Genomic DNA, 14,121 nt, shown 5'->3' with positions numbered 1-14,121 from the left:
GGGGGCCCCTGCGAGGGCTGCGGCCGGCCGGCGGGCCGCGCACAGCCGCGGCGGACGGCGCAAGCGGCGCGCAGGCGGCCTGGGGGCGCGGCAGAGCGCCTGCGCGGGCCGCGCGCGCCGCCGCGGCCGTTAACCGCCGCCCCCCGCGTCACGTGGCCGCGCGGACCACGCGCTGCGGGGCGGAGCCGCGGCCGCCGGTCACGTGGGGGCGCGGGGCGGCGCGGCCGCCGTCCGCTCCCAAGATGGCGTCGCTGCTGCAGTCGGAGCGCGTGCTGTACTTGGTGCGCGGCGAGAAGGAGATCCGCGCGCCGCTGTCGCAGCTCTACTTCTGCCGCTACTGCAGCGAGCTCCGCTCCCTGGAGTGCGTCTCCCACGAGGTAACGGCGGCGGCGGCCCCGGCCCGAGCCGAGCCCCGGCAGCGCCGCGGCCCCCGCCCCGCCCCCGCCCCGCGCCGATTGGCCGGTTCACCTGCCGCTTAACGGCCGAGCGCCGCGCCGACGGAGGGGGGCGGGGCCTCGCCCTCCATTGGCTCCTCGCTCTGTCCGTCTGCGGAGCTCGGCCTGTGATTGGCTGAGGCGCGCGTGGCCGAGGTGGGGGTGGGCTGCCTGGGAGGGGAGGTGTCTGAGCCCCCCGGGGCTGAGGGGGAGGAGAGCAGCCCCCCCCCCCACAGCCCTGTGGGGCCGGGGGGGGGGGGGGAGCAGGGCACCCCGGTGCCTGTGGGCAGGGGGTGCTTCGGCGCCTCCCCGGCTGTGCAGGGGGCACGAGCAGGCCCTGGCCTGCCCCCCAGGCGTGGCAGCGCGGGGCCCCATGCAGGGCCTGGCTGCTGCGAGGGGAAGGGCCTTTCCCTGGAGAGCTCTGCGCCCCCAGGGCTGTGCCTGGTGCCCCCCTCGCCTCCGGCCTGCGCTCGCTCGCAGCACGCTTCGCCCCTCGTCTGCCTCGCGGGCTTTCCTGCGCTCACCGGTGCACCCTTCTCTGCACCCTGGCGGCCTGCCTTCCTCAGCTGGGATTCTCATTGTGCTGCAGGATGTGGAGAGCTTTGGGCAGGCCGTGCAGGCTTGCTGGGTCCAGGCACAGGGACCAGCGTAGGACTTGGGATCCTCTGCCTGTAGAGGTCCTGCATCTTTCCCTGACTCATAGATGGTGTTTTGCAATGGAGGAGAGTTGCTCTCAGAAAGGCATTGAGGCCTTGATTAAGACTTGCTAAATGTGGTGGTATGTAAAGCACTAAATATTAAAATAGTAGGAAAATACCATTTTTAGAAGCCAGTAGACTGGAGTCTGAGAATATTTTACTTGTTTTGAGAATGAAGTCAGAACTGAGAATGTTTCGTGTTGATTTATTTTCACCTGAGTAAGTTTTTTTTATGTTTTACACACTCACTGTAGTGTACCAGATCCCTTTTTGGTAGGGGAGATTTGTTCCTTGACCGTGAACCGTTTGATGCAAGAGCAGATTTTAATCTCTTCATCCTTAAGGTTAAAGTTATCATCAGGCTGAGGTGATAGTCTGCTGACACTTGGGAGCCCACCAGCAGCACCTTGTGCAAAACAGGATGCAGGCAAGCCTGGGGCTGCTTAGGTACCCAGTTGTCCTTTTCATATTTACTAGGCAGAGCAGTTTAATTTTTCTTGACTTAAGAAGCCTTCTGATTTAAGATACTAGACAGCCTTGCCCTCCCCCCCTCCCCTCCCTTGCCGAGGCTGGCTAAAATTTCAGATATCAAGAAATGTCTCAAAACTTCTGTGATTTCACATTGCTATTACCAGACACAAAGCCTCGTTAAATTGTGTGGTAGAGTTTCAGGCTATTGTTGATATGCTACATTTACAAATTTATACCAAGAAGTCTAATGTGACTATGTTGTTCATCAGGTGGACTCTCACTACTGCCCTAGCTGTCTGGAAAATATGCCATCAGCTGAAGCCAAGCTGAAAAAGAATAGGTAAGGTCACTGTAGCTTTTCTGAGTCAAACCAACTATTCTAAATAGCTCCTTCTCTACTTTATCAACACTTGCTCATCTGTGTATTCCACAGGATTTGACTTTTTGAAACTCTTCAAAAATTTGTTGCTCTCTTTGTTACTTTTCAATTTGTTTTGGGGATCGAGTGTGTCTTTCTGTGATCTCATGTGCTCTTCACATTCTAGGGGGTTTCTTTTGTGACCTGTCTTCATATTACAAACAATAAGCTTTTGTGTCACCCAGTATTTCTTGCTATTAGCGTCCTCATGTTGGCTCTGAACTCTGTTGTTCCTGTTGCCCTTCTTCCCTAGTGCTGTTGATTAAGATAAAAAGATCTGTTGGTTTTGTCTAGATTTGCATGTTGAGTGGTTTTCTTATGTCTGTGGGCTGCATTAAGGCTAGGCTCCTCGTCAAAGCACTGTCTCAGGCCTTTCTCTTTGCAGATGTGCTAACTGCTTTGACTGCCCCTGCTGCATGCACACTCTTTCTACCCGGGCCACTAGCATTCCTGCTCCGCTCCCTGATGACCCAGCGAAAACTACCATGAAGAAAGCATATTACTTGGCCTGTGGATTTTGCCGCTGGACTTCCCGAGATGTGGGCATGGCAGACAAGTCTGTTGGTAAGTGGTAGTCAAAGCCAGAAGCCTAAGTAATGGCAGGAGTTGAACATACATTTCAAAGATAACAGATAACCAAACTAGTTTCTGGGCATGTGATGTATGTAGTATCTGCCTACGTTTTGAGTCAGAGTTGGAAATACACAACAAAATGGATTGTCACTGAGGTTTCATCTGAAGAGCCAGGGTGAGTTAGTGGAACATCTGACCCAGTTCCACGCTCACATTACCTGATTAGCGAGAAAACTGTCAAACAATCAACTTTCTTAGTTGGTGTGCTACCTTCACAATGAGTGAGAGCTTGTTTGCCTACTTTCAGAGTCTTTGAAGCTGCTGAGTCTGACAACATAAAAATATAATTCATTTTCTGTCACTTTTATTTATAGTTGGAAAATGTTGTTGGTCAGTGTTTGTAGTTTATTTCTCTCTCCATGATAGCACTGGAACAAAGCTTTTCTCTCTCCTTGGTATGTAAGACATGCAGAAAATATCTGTTGGGCTCCAGTAATGGAGCTGAGTAGACCCAAGCAAGTACCTTTATGACTTCCAGTGTTCACATGACTGAGACTTCCAGCTGAAGATGCAGGTTAATAAATAGGGTAATAGGCAATACTCTTCTAGTAATAGGAGAGTATTCCTGTAAACTCATGTATGTGCTGCTAAAGTCACTCCTAGATGCTATTCTGAGTATGTCTCAAACAGAACTTTTAAAATAATTAAAAGCCTGGTGAAGCTGCTTCTGCCAAACCTGCCTATGAAAAGCTTCAAAGATGCGTATTTGTGCAGACGTGAACTTTAGGAATTGTAGTTACCACAGTAAGTGTAGCAAAAATAGAGAATGTCATATTTCGTGAGTAAGACCAAAACATCTGTGCATCAGATGCAGTTTCTCTGTGGAATCTGGAAATTGTCTCTTGAAGATACTGTTTTTTCTTTCTTGTACAGCTAGTGGTGGCTGGCAGGAGCCGGAAAATCCTCACACACAGAGGGTAAGTGAAGGGGAGGGCTGTGCTTAGGCCCAGGTGGCATTAGCTAGAAAGAGCTGTTAGAGGTGGTGTTCCCTCTAGATCTGTATAATCCTTCAGATACTGGTTCTAGAACATAATCTCTATCTTGACTGAATTCAATGGAAGGAAGGTCTCTTAGAGGCTCTTCCATGGAGGCTGCAAGTATAAATAGTATCCCTTTTTCAGAAGACACTGAGTTTGAAATATAATATGTATAATCCTGTTAAAAGTGACTCTGATGGGCATGTTATCTGTACATTTTTTTTTTAGGAAAACTTGGGGAAGGCTGCTAAGGAAAAGTGCTGTTAGCCATGGACAGAGCACATCTGATTTTGCTTTATTGATCTTTGCTTGAAATTTTGTACACAGAAATCAAGTTCTGAAGCATGTAAACTGCATTAGAAGAATTAAAGGCTGAATCTAAAAGGAGCTTGTGTCAAGTTATAAACATGCAGTCCATTTGACATATTTCCTTTATGTGAACAAAAGCTATTTTCTTGTCAAGAATGTCTGTAGGATCTGGAAAACATAAAATCTTTATTCCCTTTGTCTGTCACCAGTTAGGGCTCAGCAGTAAACGTAGTCGGTCCCGGAGAAAAAGGTGCTATTTGCTCTGCTGGTTCAAGTTGCTCTTTTTTGGCCTTACCATGTTACCATCTGGAGCGAAGGCAAATGTGTGAACCTCTCAATTACCTAATCGCAGACTGAGAATTGGACACTGATAGGCCTCATTCCCAAAGGAGAGTGAGTGTTATCCACACTGTGGTAACAAGTTAAGATGTGCAGGCTTCTTTCAGGTATATTCCTCAAAATAGAGCTAGTAATAGCATGTAGTAGGAACATGAGCTTGTTAACAAATGAATATCACTAGCTGCCTGGCATTTGTTCTCCCTTACTGGGTATCTGTTCCTGTTCTCCCCTCCAGATTAACAAACTGGTTGAGTACTACCAGCAATTGGCTCAGAAAGAGAAGATTGAGCGGGATCGGAAGAAGCTGGTGCGACGCAGAAACTACATGCCACTGGCCTTTTCGGTGAGCTGGGAGCACAGTGCTCTCAGAGGAAGAAGTGTGAAGTGCAACACCCTCAGCTTGAAAGATTATATCGATGGTAGCATGTTAGGCTTTTTTTGTTGAGAACAACATCAAGGAAATAAGCTAGGACCCTTGAGTATCTTTGGGCATAGTTTTACACCCGTTATTGTGCATTATATTGCCTCTCTCTGACAGTCCCCTCTGAAAAAGCCAGAGGAGTTTACACTTACCATACAAGGAAGTATGTCACCAGCAGTGAAATGCACTGCAACTGTGTCATTCTAGTGATCTAAGACTTATTTTCTATCTTGCATCTGTATGAGGGATGTAAGGTGGCTCCTACCTGTAAGAAAAGACATTCAGGGTACCAGCGCTAGTGCTTTCTCGGGACAGTTGCATACTACAGTTCAGGAACTGTTAGACGAGGATTGTCCTGCGCTTGCTTTCTGTGAAATATTAACTGAATTAATCTTAAGAACTGATTGTGGCCTGAACAATGTGTTTATTATAACTGTCACTTAAATGCTTACTTCATTTAGCTGGGTGACTCTGCATATGCTTGCTACCTCTCAATTAACTGTGCCTGCTCTGTGCCCTTGCTCATGTCTTATGGCTGCATTTTTTGTCTCCGTTGCTACCTGCTGCTATTTTGGGGGCTGTCCACAGCAACACACTATACACGTAGTGGTAAGTCTTTTCACAGTTTCTGCTGGTGTTAAAGCTCTCATAGTACCAATTGAAGGACAGTAGCCTATTCTATTCTTCACCTTACCTCAGGGGCTTTGGCTTGGATATGCCTAGAACAAATGTATCTGAAGTCTTAACTAGTCAGAGAGTAGTAGTTATAACAAAAAATGTTTTTGTTTTTAACTTTACAAACAACGATTGCCTTTGGTCCTGTAGAGGTACACTTGAAAAACAGCCTTTCACAAAGCTTGGTCAAGACATAGCCATCTACCTGCCTGAGGTAAATGACACTAATATTAGTCTTCTGATCCTTGGAAAATTGCAAGGGTAGATTGAGTCTTAGATTTCTTATTTGGTGAGAATTCAGGTTCTTCAGATGGGCCCAGAAGAAAGACTTCTGCCACGAAACATCCTGCATTCAGTTCAACTGTAGAAGAGTAGCTCAGCTATTCTTGCCAATTAGTGGTACCTGGAGAGAGACTTAGACTTTGAGGTAACAAGACCTGTAGGAAGCTGAACCTGAAGCTGCACTCTGCCTTCTCCGTCTTTATCTCGTGGTGCTGCAGAGCAGCTCAGATGGGAACATACCCACTTCAACTCAGTTCTTTAGTCAGTGAAACTCCTATTCTACACCACTTGACATGCAATTTGCTTGGAAGAGAAGATGAAGTGAGAACATGTTAGTTGCACAGGTTAGTGGTTTAAGGAAAGAACATAAACCCTGAGCAGTAGCCACATACGTCTGTCTCTCCCAGTCTGCAGTATGGTGGTGATTTTCTCCTTACTAACAGTTTGACGAGAAAAAAATCTGAGAAGCATTGAATACCTTTCCATTTTTGCTTTTCTTTGCTTGTCTCCCTATGCTTGTTGTGCAGTCCAGAGGATGAGTTTGCAGTAGGTCTCCTCAGCCTGACAGAAAGCAGATCTGAAGCTGACGTTACCTTTTTTCCTGTAGGACAAATATGGCCTAGGAACCCGGCTTCAGCGCCAGAGATCTGGAGCTCCTATCAGTGCTCTCGCTGGACTCTCGTGAGTTTCAGGTTTGGGATCATTTTTGTGGGAGATAGGAGGTATTGGCAAGAGAACAGTGAAGTGACTCCAGAACAATGATGAACTATGTCCAGGTAGTACTGAAAGGCACTTTTGTTTTTGGAGAGCTGGAAGGTTGTCAAATCCATGGTAGCTCTGTGGGACAGCTCCAAATATGCAGCCTTCTCAGAGAAACAAGTTACTTCTCATGTCTTTGGATACTTACTGTTGTCTTGCTGTCTTGTGTGGTATAAAACAGTTACTGATTTCGCTGCATGCCTTATTTAATGACTAAATTGTCCCTCCTTTTGCTTCAGTCTGAAAGAAGGAGAGGACCAAAAGGAGATCAAGATTGAGCCAGCTGATGCAGTAGAAGAAGTGGAACCCCTTCCTGAGGATTACTACACAAGACCAATCAACCTGACGGAAGGTAAAACCTGAATGTTCTGTCACTTTTTGTGCTTGCATTCTATAACATGAGCAGTGTTTGGAAACTTGCTCTTGCGGTTCATAACATACCATGTTTTTAGTGCACTTTCTACTGGGATTGAAATATAGATGTTAATAAAGTGATGTGAAACGTTTTTGCTGTTTAAATGGTAACTCCAGTTGTAGCTCGGCTTCATGTAATACAGGGAATGCTCAGAGCCAGAGAAGTTGGACCTGTTTACTCTCGTTTCATTTTATTGCTGACCTTAATTTCTCTGCATGTGGAAGGCCGACTTTAGGCTAGAGAAAAGATCTAACATCCTTTTACAAATAATAGCAGGAAACAAGGAATTGGCTGTACTACTAGGGGGTTGGCATGTTAACTGAGCTGTAGGAAACAATAGTGCATTATTTCAACATCAGTTTGAAAAAGCTTGTGTACACAGGCGACTTATTTAGCTAGCTTGTGATCTAATCAAATATTGTAAATTCACTAAGGAAACTTGGGAATGAATGGTGTAAAACCACAGGTGCAATGTAGACTTCCTGTTGAGGTGGCTCTACATAAGGACAGATGTTCTCTGGACACTTACAAAGCCCACTAGTATTAAAAGGATTTGGAGAAGAGATAAATGGTCTTGGTGATCCTTCCTCATGAGACTCCATCAGTGTGAAAGTAGGAGGCTGGTAAAGAAGACAGCCTTAGTGATTCTCTGCCATAAGAGAAAGGCTGTCAAGTGGCTCATTGCCTGCTAGACAGTAGGGAGTCTGTGGGGAGCCTGTTCTGGGGGGAGAAACCCTTGGGAAGTTTGGGTTCTGGAGTTCCCATGCCTCAGGTATTGTGTGGTCATTAATTCTGTGCATCACTTTGAGCTATACAAACCCTTTGCTCAGAAGTGATATATTCCACTTGTGCAGTGCCCAGCTTTGAGGGTAACAAAGTTGCAAAAACTCCTTGGCCCTTAGGGGAAAAAGAATTTATTTCTAGAGGGGTACAAAATGCTGTTTCCTTTCTAGCTGAGCTTTGCCCAAAGATCAGGGTACTTTTGTTTGGGCTGGCACTGATGTTCCACTATGGTTACCATGCCAAAGGGTTCCCCTTTGTAGGATCTTATCCTTGCATTCATGCATTTGTTTCTAGAAACACCCATATCTATCAGTGATTTATGAATTACTTTCTGCAAATGAAATCAAGTTTCTTAGAGAATGTAGCATGCTTGTACTTAATGCACTGCACATTTACTCTTAGTGCAGTGCATATATATATATATATAATCTGGCTTGCAGTAAGGCATGAATTTGGTCTTGCTTTCTGTGCACCAAGTGACGACTCTGCGTCAGCGTCTGCTGCAGCCTGACTTCCAGCCAATCTGTGCTTCCCAGCTCTACCCACGCCATAAACACCTCTTGATCAAACGTTCACTGCGCTGTCGGGTAGGTAATTAAATGCAAAAATAGAAGCTTTTTTCCAGGCTTATAGATCCTGGATTGTAGGAAATGGGCGGTGTATTTCCTTTTTTTTTTTTTTTTTTTTTTTTTTTCCCTCTTTCTCTTTTTAAGGAACTGCTCAAATGCTGTTGAAAGTTCTCAACCAGAATACTAGTAACAGTAGCGGGAGAGCAGCATCTTTGACAATGTGGTCCATTTCACATTCTCCATCATATGTCAAAGATGCATAAAAATACAAAGGTGGATTTGCAGAAAGGTCTGCGTTACCTACCTAGGCGAAGAATCGTACTGCAAAAATCAGTAGGATGTTCCCAGTAAAGTTGGCATTATAAAATTTCTGCTATTACTGAAGACAAAAATTACGTTAGCAAACACAGAAAAAATAGAGACAGTGTAGAATACAGACAATACCCTTAGAATGTAAGCAGAGAATATTTCAGAGAAGAAAAGCAGAGAGCTGAAGAATGACGACAGGCAAATATCACATCTAAGTTCTCCTGTTGGCTTACTGGATGATCTTAAATAAGCCACTTTATCTGTTAAACACAGATATTGTTCATCTACTCCCCAGAGCAATAAAGTAATATTTCTTATATTTCTGAAGTATTTAAGATGGAGAACGCTTTGCAAGTGCAGAGAATTTTCTCAGAAATAAGTAATCACAGGCTGAACCCATATTTGATTTTTTCTTTTTTTCTTTTGTTGTTCTGGAGTGTAAATCATTTTTGCCTTCCTCCTGCTACAGTCAGTGGATGTCTAAGTATTTTTAAGCTTGGTCCCGAATCTTGTGTTTCTGCGATTGCACTGATAGTGCTGGATATGACCCTTTTAAAATGCCATATAACTTGATACAGCCACCTTTAGGCTGTTTTTATGTGCTGTGCTAGAAGCTGGTAAATACTGTGGCTATCAGCATTCCACTTGTAGCTCTGATTCTTCAACATGTGACTGCATCCTATCTTTCAGTGCTGATTAAACTATCTTTGCCTCTAGAAATGTGAACATAACCTGAGTAAACCAGAATTCAATCCAACATCTATCAAATTCAAGATCCAGCTGGTTGCTGTGTAAGTAAGATATGGGGATATGGGAGAACAGCTGCCTGCCAATTCTTATTTTCATTCCTTCTGAGCTTTTGGTTTGATCTCTCAAGCACAAACAGTTTTTTATAGTTTGCTCAACTGTAGTAAGTAAATGTTGCTTTCTGGTCTAATAAAAGGTTTGTTGAGGGTTTCAGCAGTTTGAAAAAGGCACTATGTGCTGGTCTAGCCTCAGTAGCAGGAGTTGGTAGATTTAGCTTTGTACAGAAAAAGGACATGTCCTCTGTCTGTTTCTTCTTTTGTCTGTTTAATGTAAGCTAAGCTTTAATAGCATTAAACAAGTTAGCTGAATGTCTCTGAACGTATGCTTCTGCTTTAAACAGGTAAGTTGCAGATAGTAGCACAGTTCATCTTGGACATTTTGCTTTGTTCTTGTAGTAACTATATCCCTGAAGTGAGAATCATGTCCATTCCCAACCTGCGCTACATGAAGGTCAGTACTTTTTTCCAGAAATATCTTAGGGTGAAGCATAGCTGAGACTTGGGGCTTTTTAAAAATGTTGTGCTGTGTAATCCTTGCTTCTTAGGGCTTTGTTCACTTCATTCATCACAGAGGGTACAAGGATTAAAGGGGTGGTAGGAATAATGCTAAATGTACTTGTCGCTCTGCATGAGCATAATACACTGCAATGTGACATGGGGCATCACAGTCACGTGCCAGTATCTCAAGAATAAAAGGTATTGAGTAGGGGTCTGGGCTAGATTCTGAAGGTGGTATTTCTAATATTAAGAAAGAGTGCTACATGGCTTTAATATCTTTCTTAGGGGTTGGGGATGTTCATCACTCCTTCAAGTATATGTGATACATGTTTTTGAAGGTGCTGACCAGTCATTTAGAGGAGATGGAAGTAAAACACGTTTTTAGGATAACTGCTTCTTGAACTGTTTCCTCTAATCTCCTCAGGAGAGCCAAGTTCTTTTGACTTTGACCAATCCGGTGGAGAACGTCACACATGTCACACTGCTGGAGTGCGAGGAGGGAGACCCTGATGATATCAACAGTACTGCCAAGGTATTGTGCCCTCCTGCCGTATGAACCCAGGCCTTTTCCAAGGCTCTCCACTTCCATTTATCTGCCTCTAGGTCACACCTTTGATATGTGCTTTGATGTCTGTTGACTACATCATGTTTTTGTCCTTGGAGGTTTAAATGACTGTCACCAACATAAATGTCGCTGTCAGATAGTAAAATACTTTGAATGTGTGTCTGTTCATTGAGAGCCAGAGCTCAAAGGAGAAATAGAGAGGCCACTTTGCTGGTGGGTAGGAGCCAGAATTAACCAGAGTGGAGGAAAAGCAAAGGATGATTCACTTTTCTGTTGAGCTTTAGTTAAGCAGCCCTCAGAGGGGAAGGGCGCTCTCCTACTTGCAGTTTGGGTAATGGGCTTCCTCTCTTCATGCTCTGTTTCAGGTAGCAGTTCCTCCCAAGGAGCTTATTCTGGCTGGCAAAGATGCTGCAGCAGAATATGATGAGCTGGCAGAGCCTCAAGACTTCCAGGATGACCCTGAGTGAGTGTTGAATTCCCTGTGTCCAACCTTTCCCTAAAACAACTGGCACTTCAGCCAAGTAGCGGAATGCTTTTCTGTCTGTCTAAAGGATTTTTTTTTGTCAGAGATAAGAAATGCAAATTTATCTTTTCTGTTTATGGTTTGGACTATTCAAGAAATACTTGTTTCCTGTGAGGCAGGATGTGCTGTAATAGTAGATGGGTTATAGGTAGTAATGCTGATTCTCTCCAGGAATGCTTTGTGAAATCCTTTTCTTTGCAAGCAAAAGGTTCACAGTGGTGGTGTGAACTACGCAGTAATACTGTGTACTACACAGAGGTCCCATCAGTCTTCAAAATGGAAAAAGTTCTTCAGCCTCATATAGAGCTATTTCAGTTATATATTGTGGCCCTTCTGTACTGCACAACTGGGTGCATTATTTCCTAAGGCCAAAGCAGACCTGTTCCACGTGATGGATGTGCATGCAGCCTAGCCTAAGGGAAGTACACGCATTTTGATCATGGGGCGGGAGGGACTGCGGGGCCCTCTGGGAAGAAAGCAGCAGGGAGTAAGCTACAGGCTGGAGGAATTGTTCTAGCAGGGCAGATTCAGCCCACAGACTGTAAACCGAGCATCTCTTACGGTCTCAGAACAAATCTTTGCAAAAAAATTGTTTGAGAACTTGGCTGACCCCATGTCCTCTTGTTTTCTGCCCTGCAGCATTATCGCCTTCCGAAAAGCCAATAAGGTAGGAGTTTTCATCAAGGTCACTCCACAGAAAGAGGAGGGTGAAGTGACCGTGAGTTTTAAGATGAAGCATGAGTTTAAAAACCTTGCTGCTCCAATCCGGCCCAGTGAGGAAAGCGATCAGAGCTCTGAGGTCATCTGGCTTACCCATCACGTGGAGCTCAGCCTTGGTCCAGTGCTCCCATAAACGCTCCCAACACCTGCATCCCAAAGGCTGGCCACAGGATAGACTGTCACAGTAGAAGAATGCACCCTGGTGAGAAGTTCTGCAAGAGATCCGCTGTGATGTATGGATGTGTGCCACGGACTCCAGCCAAGCCACAAGGAGGAAGCTGCATGGGTGTGGGCAAGGGTATCATGGTTTTGGTTGATTTGTTCTTCTCCCTCCTCTTATCATAGTGCCCACTAACTACCACTCGTTTCCCCGCACTACTACATGCTAGTTTAACTTACAGCACATGTTTCAGCACAGAGAGAGATTTGTCTTTCTCCAGATCTGCACTACATCTATCTGATTTTTTTTTTTTTAATCAACAGAAAAGAACCTGTACTGGTCTTTGTCTTCATCATGTCAGCCCACAAAGTTACTGTTACATATTCAATTATGGAATTCTTTTCCACACAGAGCTGTGCCCTTTCTGTGAAAACATTTCAGGAGGTGACTATGTCTGCTGCATTATAGTCAAGTCTCTCTTGCAGCCAAATATATATATTTTTTTTCCTGCTTCCTAATAGGATCCTTCAAATAAGTGTGGGGGACTCAAAGGTACAACTGTTTCTGCTGTTATGAAGAGAAAAACCTTTGGCATGTGTAGCTTGCTTAGCCAAGGTGATAAATCTGTCCTCACAAATGAAATGATCACTTTGCCTTTAAACTCAAAACATAGTATACTGTATTCATGGATTTGACTGGCAACCAGTCTCACTGCAAGCCTGTTTTATTGCAAGATGGATTTGATAGCATAATGCTTTACAAGTTAGGAATCAAATTCTGATACAGTTCTTTACTGAGGCAAGGGTGTTTCTGCGAGGCTGCCTGGCAGTCGTCTTATCAATGAAATTGTGCTGATGAGGATAGCAAACAGTATGAAACTTGGAGTGTTTAGATTAGGTCATGTTATAGTGGGATAGGGAAAAATGTAAAGGAGGAAAGACTGTTATACTTTAACTAGCATATACTCTACCATTATAAAATGATAACTTACTCATGGTGTATCCGGGGTGTAATTTGGCTGTAGTCCAAGCTAAAAGCAGTAGATAAAAGGACAGGGTACCCGTGATACTGGATACCAGTAGTTACAATAGCATAGTGCTGCCAGGCAAGATTCATCTTCCTGCTGGGACTTCAGTTGTGTTCCCAATTCAGGTGTTAACATTTAATTAAACACTTCTAATAGTCTTTAATATGCTGGTGATACTGGGAAAGGCTGAAATACCAGTCAGTTAAGGTTTTATTGCTTGAGGTTTAAGACACGGTCCTGCCAGTCTAAAGTTGTAAAGTGTGTGTATGAGAGGACGGGATCTTGCTGCCTCCTCTCCTAGTGAAGTAATGAGAGCAGCAGATAGGGCTCAGGGCACCTGAAAACGCATCTCACCTAAAGCAAGAAAACTGCCTGTGGGTATCCGGAGGGATGGGTTTGACAGCTCTGCAAGGGAAGCTCACGTTACCTCCCTGTAGTGCAGTGGGTCTCAAAGCAGGGAGGTTTCCTGTTTACAGGTTTGCGTAGGCTAGACACAGACGTACAGCATGAGTTGAAGTGTAGTTTGTATTTATTCTTAATGTATAGTGTTAGTATCTGCTGCTGTTTTCCCTCTCAAGGTAACAAAACACTTGAGCTCTGGCCCTGAGTTCTCTTCATTAGCCAAGCAGCTGACACCCCTCGCAGCACTAAGGAGGACGAGCAGGCTTTGGGACAAGCTGGTGGCTGATGGGGCCTGTCGAACTGCACCTAGTTGCTCCTCTGGTAAAGGAGGAGTTTGAAATTGGGATTTTACTGTATTCAGTTGGTTCTTTGGCTGTTATTTATGTTATAGGAAGGTAAGATGTGCTTGTGGGCCCTCAGTCGCTAGTTTGGAAATTAAAGGGTGCATTGATGTTTTCTCTTTTGAACGGTTTAACTAGTCTGGTGCATTTTCTTCCCCGTGTAGATGCTTATAGGAGCTAGGAATAGCGTTTGCTGTGTCCTTATGTCTGTCTGCGCGGAAGTGCCTGGCCGCGCTCTGCCTCCATCCGTGTCCGCCCCTTACTGACGGGCGCCTGTGTTGCCTTATCGCGTAACTTCGTGTAGTGAATTCCAATAAAGCAAAGTTGGCTCTCTGCTGCTCTCGCCCTCCCGCTGCTTACTCTGCGCTTAGGAGGAAGGGCGCGCCCCCTCCCCCCCCCCCCGGCCTGCGCGGTGGGCGCGCCCGCCCCGCCTCCCCCCCCCCGGCCTCCGCGGTGGGCGCGCCCTCCGCAGAGGCGCTCCCACGGCTTTCCACCCGAGCTCTATGGTCCGCAGTGCCTAGAGCGGCTCCGCCCCTGCGACACGCTGGCGCCATTCCGGCATGCCCCCCCCTGCCGGAAGCGGAGCA

At 45.4% G+C, this 14,121-nt stretch overlaps 1 protein-coding gene across 1 annotated transcript; it reads left to right on the top strand.

Annotated features, from left to right (window-relative positions):
• The first annotated feature begins 207 nt into the window (after positions 1 to 207).
• Positions 208 to 13,868, top strand: DCTN4 (dynactin subunit 4). Its single transcript, XM_062587441.1, has 13 exons — positions 208 to 377; positions 1,873 to 1,943; positions 2,407 to 2,585; positions 3,528 to 3,571; positions 4,515 to 4,622; positions 6,265 to 6,338; positions 6,656 to 6,768; positions 8,092 to 8,201; positions 9,210 to 9,283; positions 9,695 to 9,749; positions 10,221 to 10,328; positions 10,727 to 10,824; positions 11,524 to 13,868. Exons 1-13 carry the CDS (start codon positions 243 to 245, stop codon positions 11,735 to 11,737), a joined length of 1,383 nt encoding a protein of 460 aa, XP_062443425.1. The 5' UTR covers positions 208 to 242; the 3' UTR covers positions 11,738 to 13,868.
• The last annotated feature ends 253 nt before the right edge of the window (positions 13,869 to 14,121 follow it).

Source organism: Rhea pennata, chromosome 14 (genome assembly GCF_028389875.1).
Source record: "Rhea pennata isolate bPtePen1 chromosome 14, bPtePen1.pri, whole genome shotgun sequence".
Taxonomy (NCBI): domain Eukaryota; kingdom Metazoa; phylum Chordata; class Aves; order Rheiformes; family Rheidae; genus Rhea; species Rhea pennata.
Note: the sequence above shows the minus strand (reverse complement) of the source record. Positions and strands in the feature narration are given on the sequence as shown.

Coding starts and splice junctions, on each gene's coding strand:
- DCTN4 (XM_062587441.1), top strand. CDS start 243: ATGGCGTCGCTGCTGCAGTCGGAGCGCGTGCTGTACTTGGTGCGCGGC. Junction 8,202..9,209: donor AACGTTCACTGCGCTGTCGG/GTAGGTAATTAA, acceptor CTTTGCCTCTAG/AAATGTGAACATAACCTGAG. Junction 9,750..10,220: donor CCAACCTGCGCTACATGAAG/GTCAGTACTTTT, acceptor TAATCTCCTCAG/GAGAGCCAAGTTCTTTTGAC.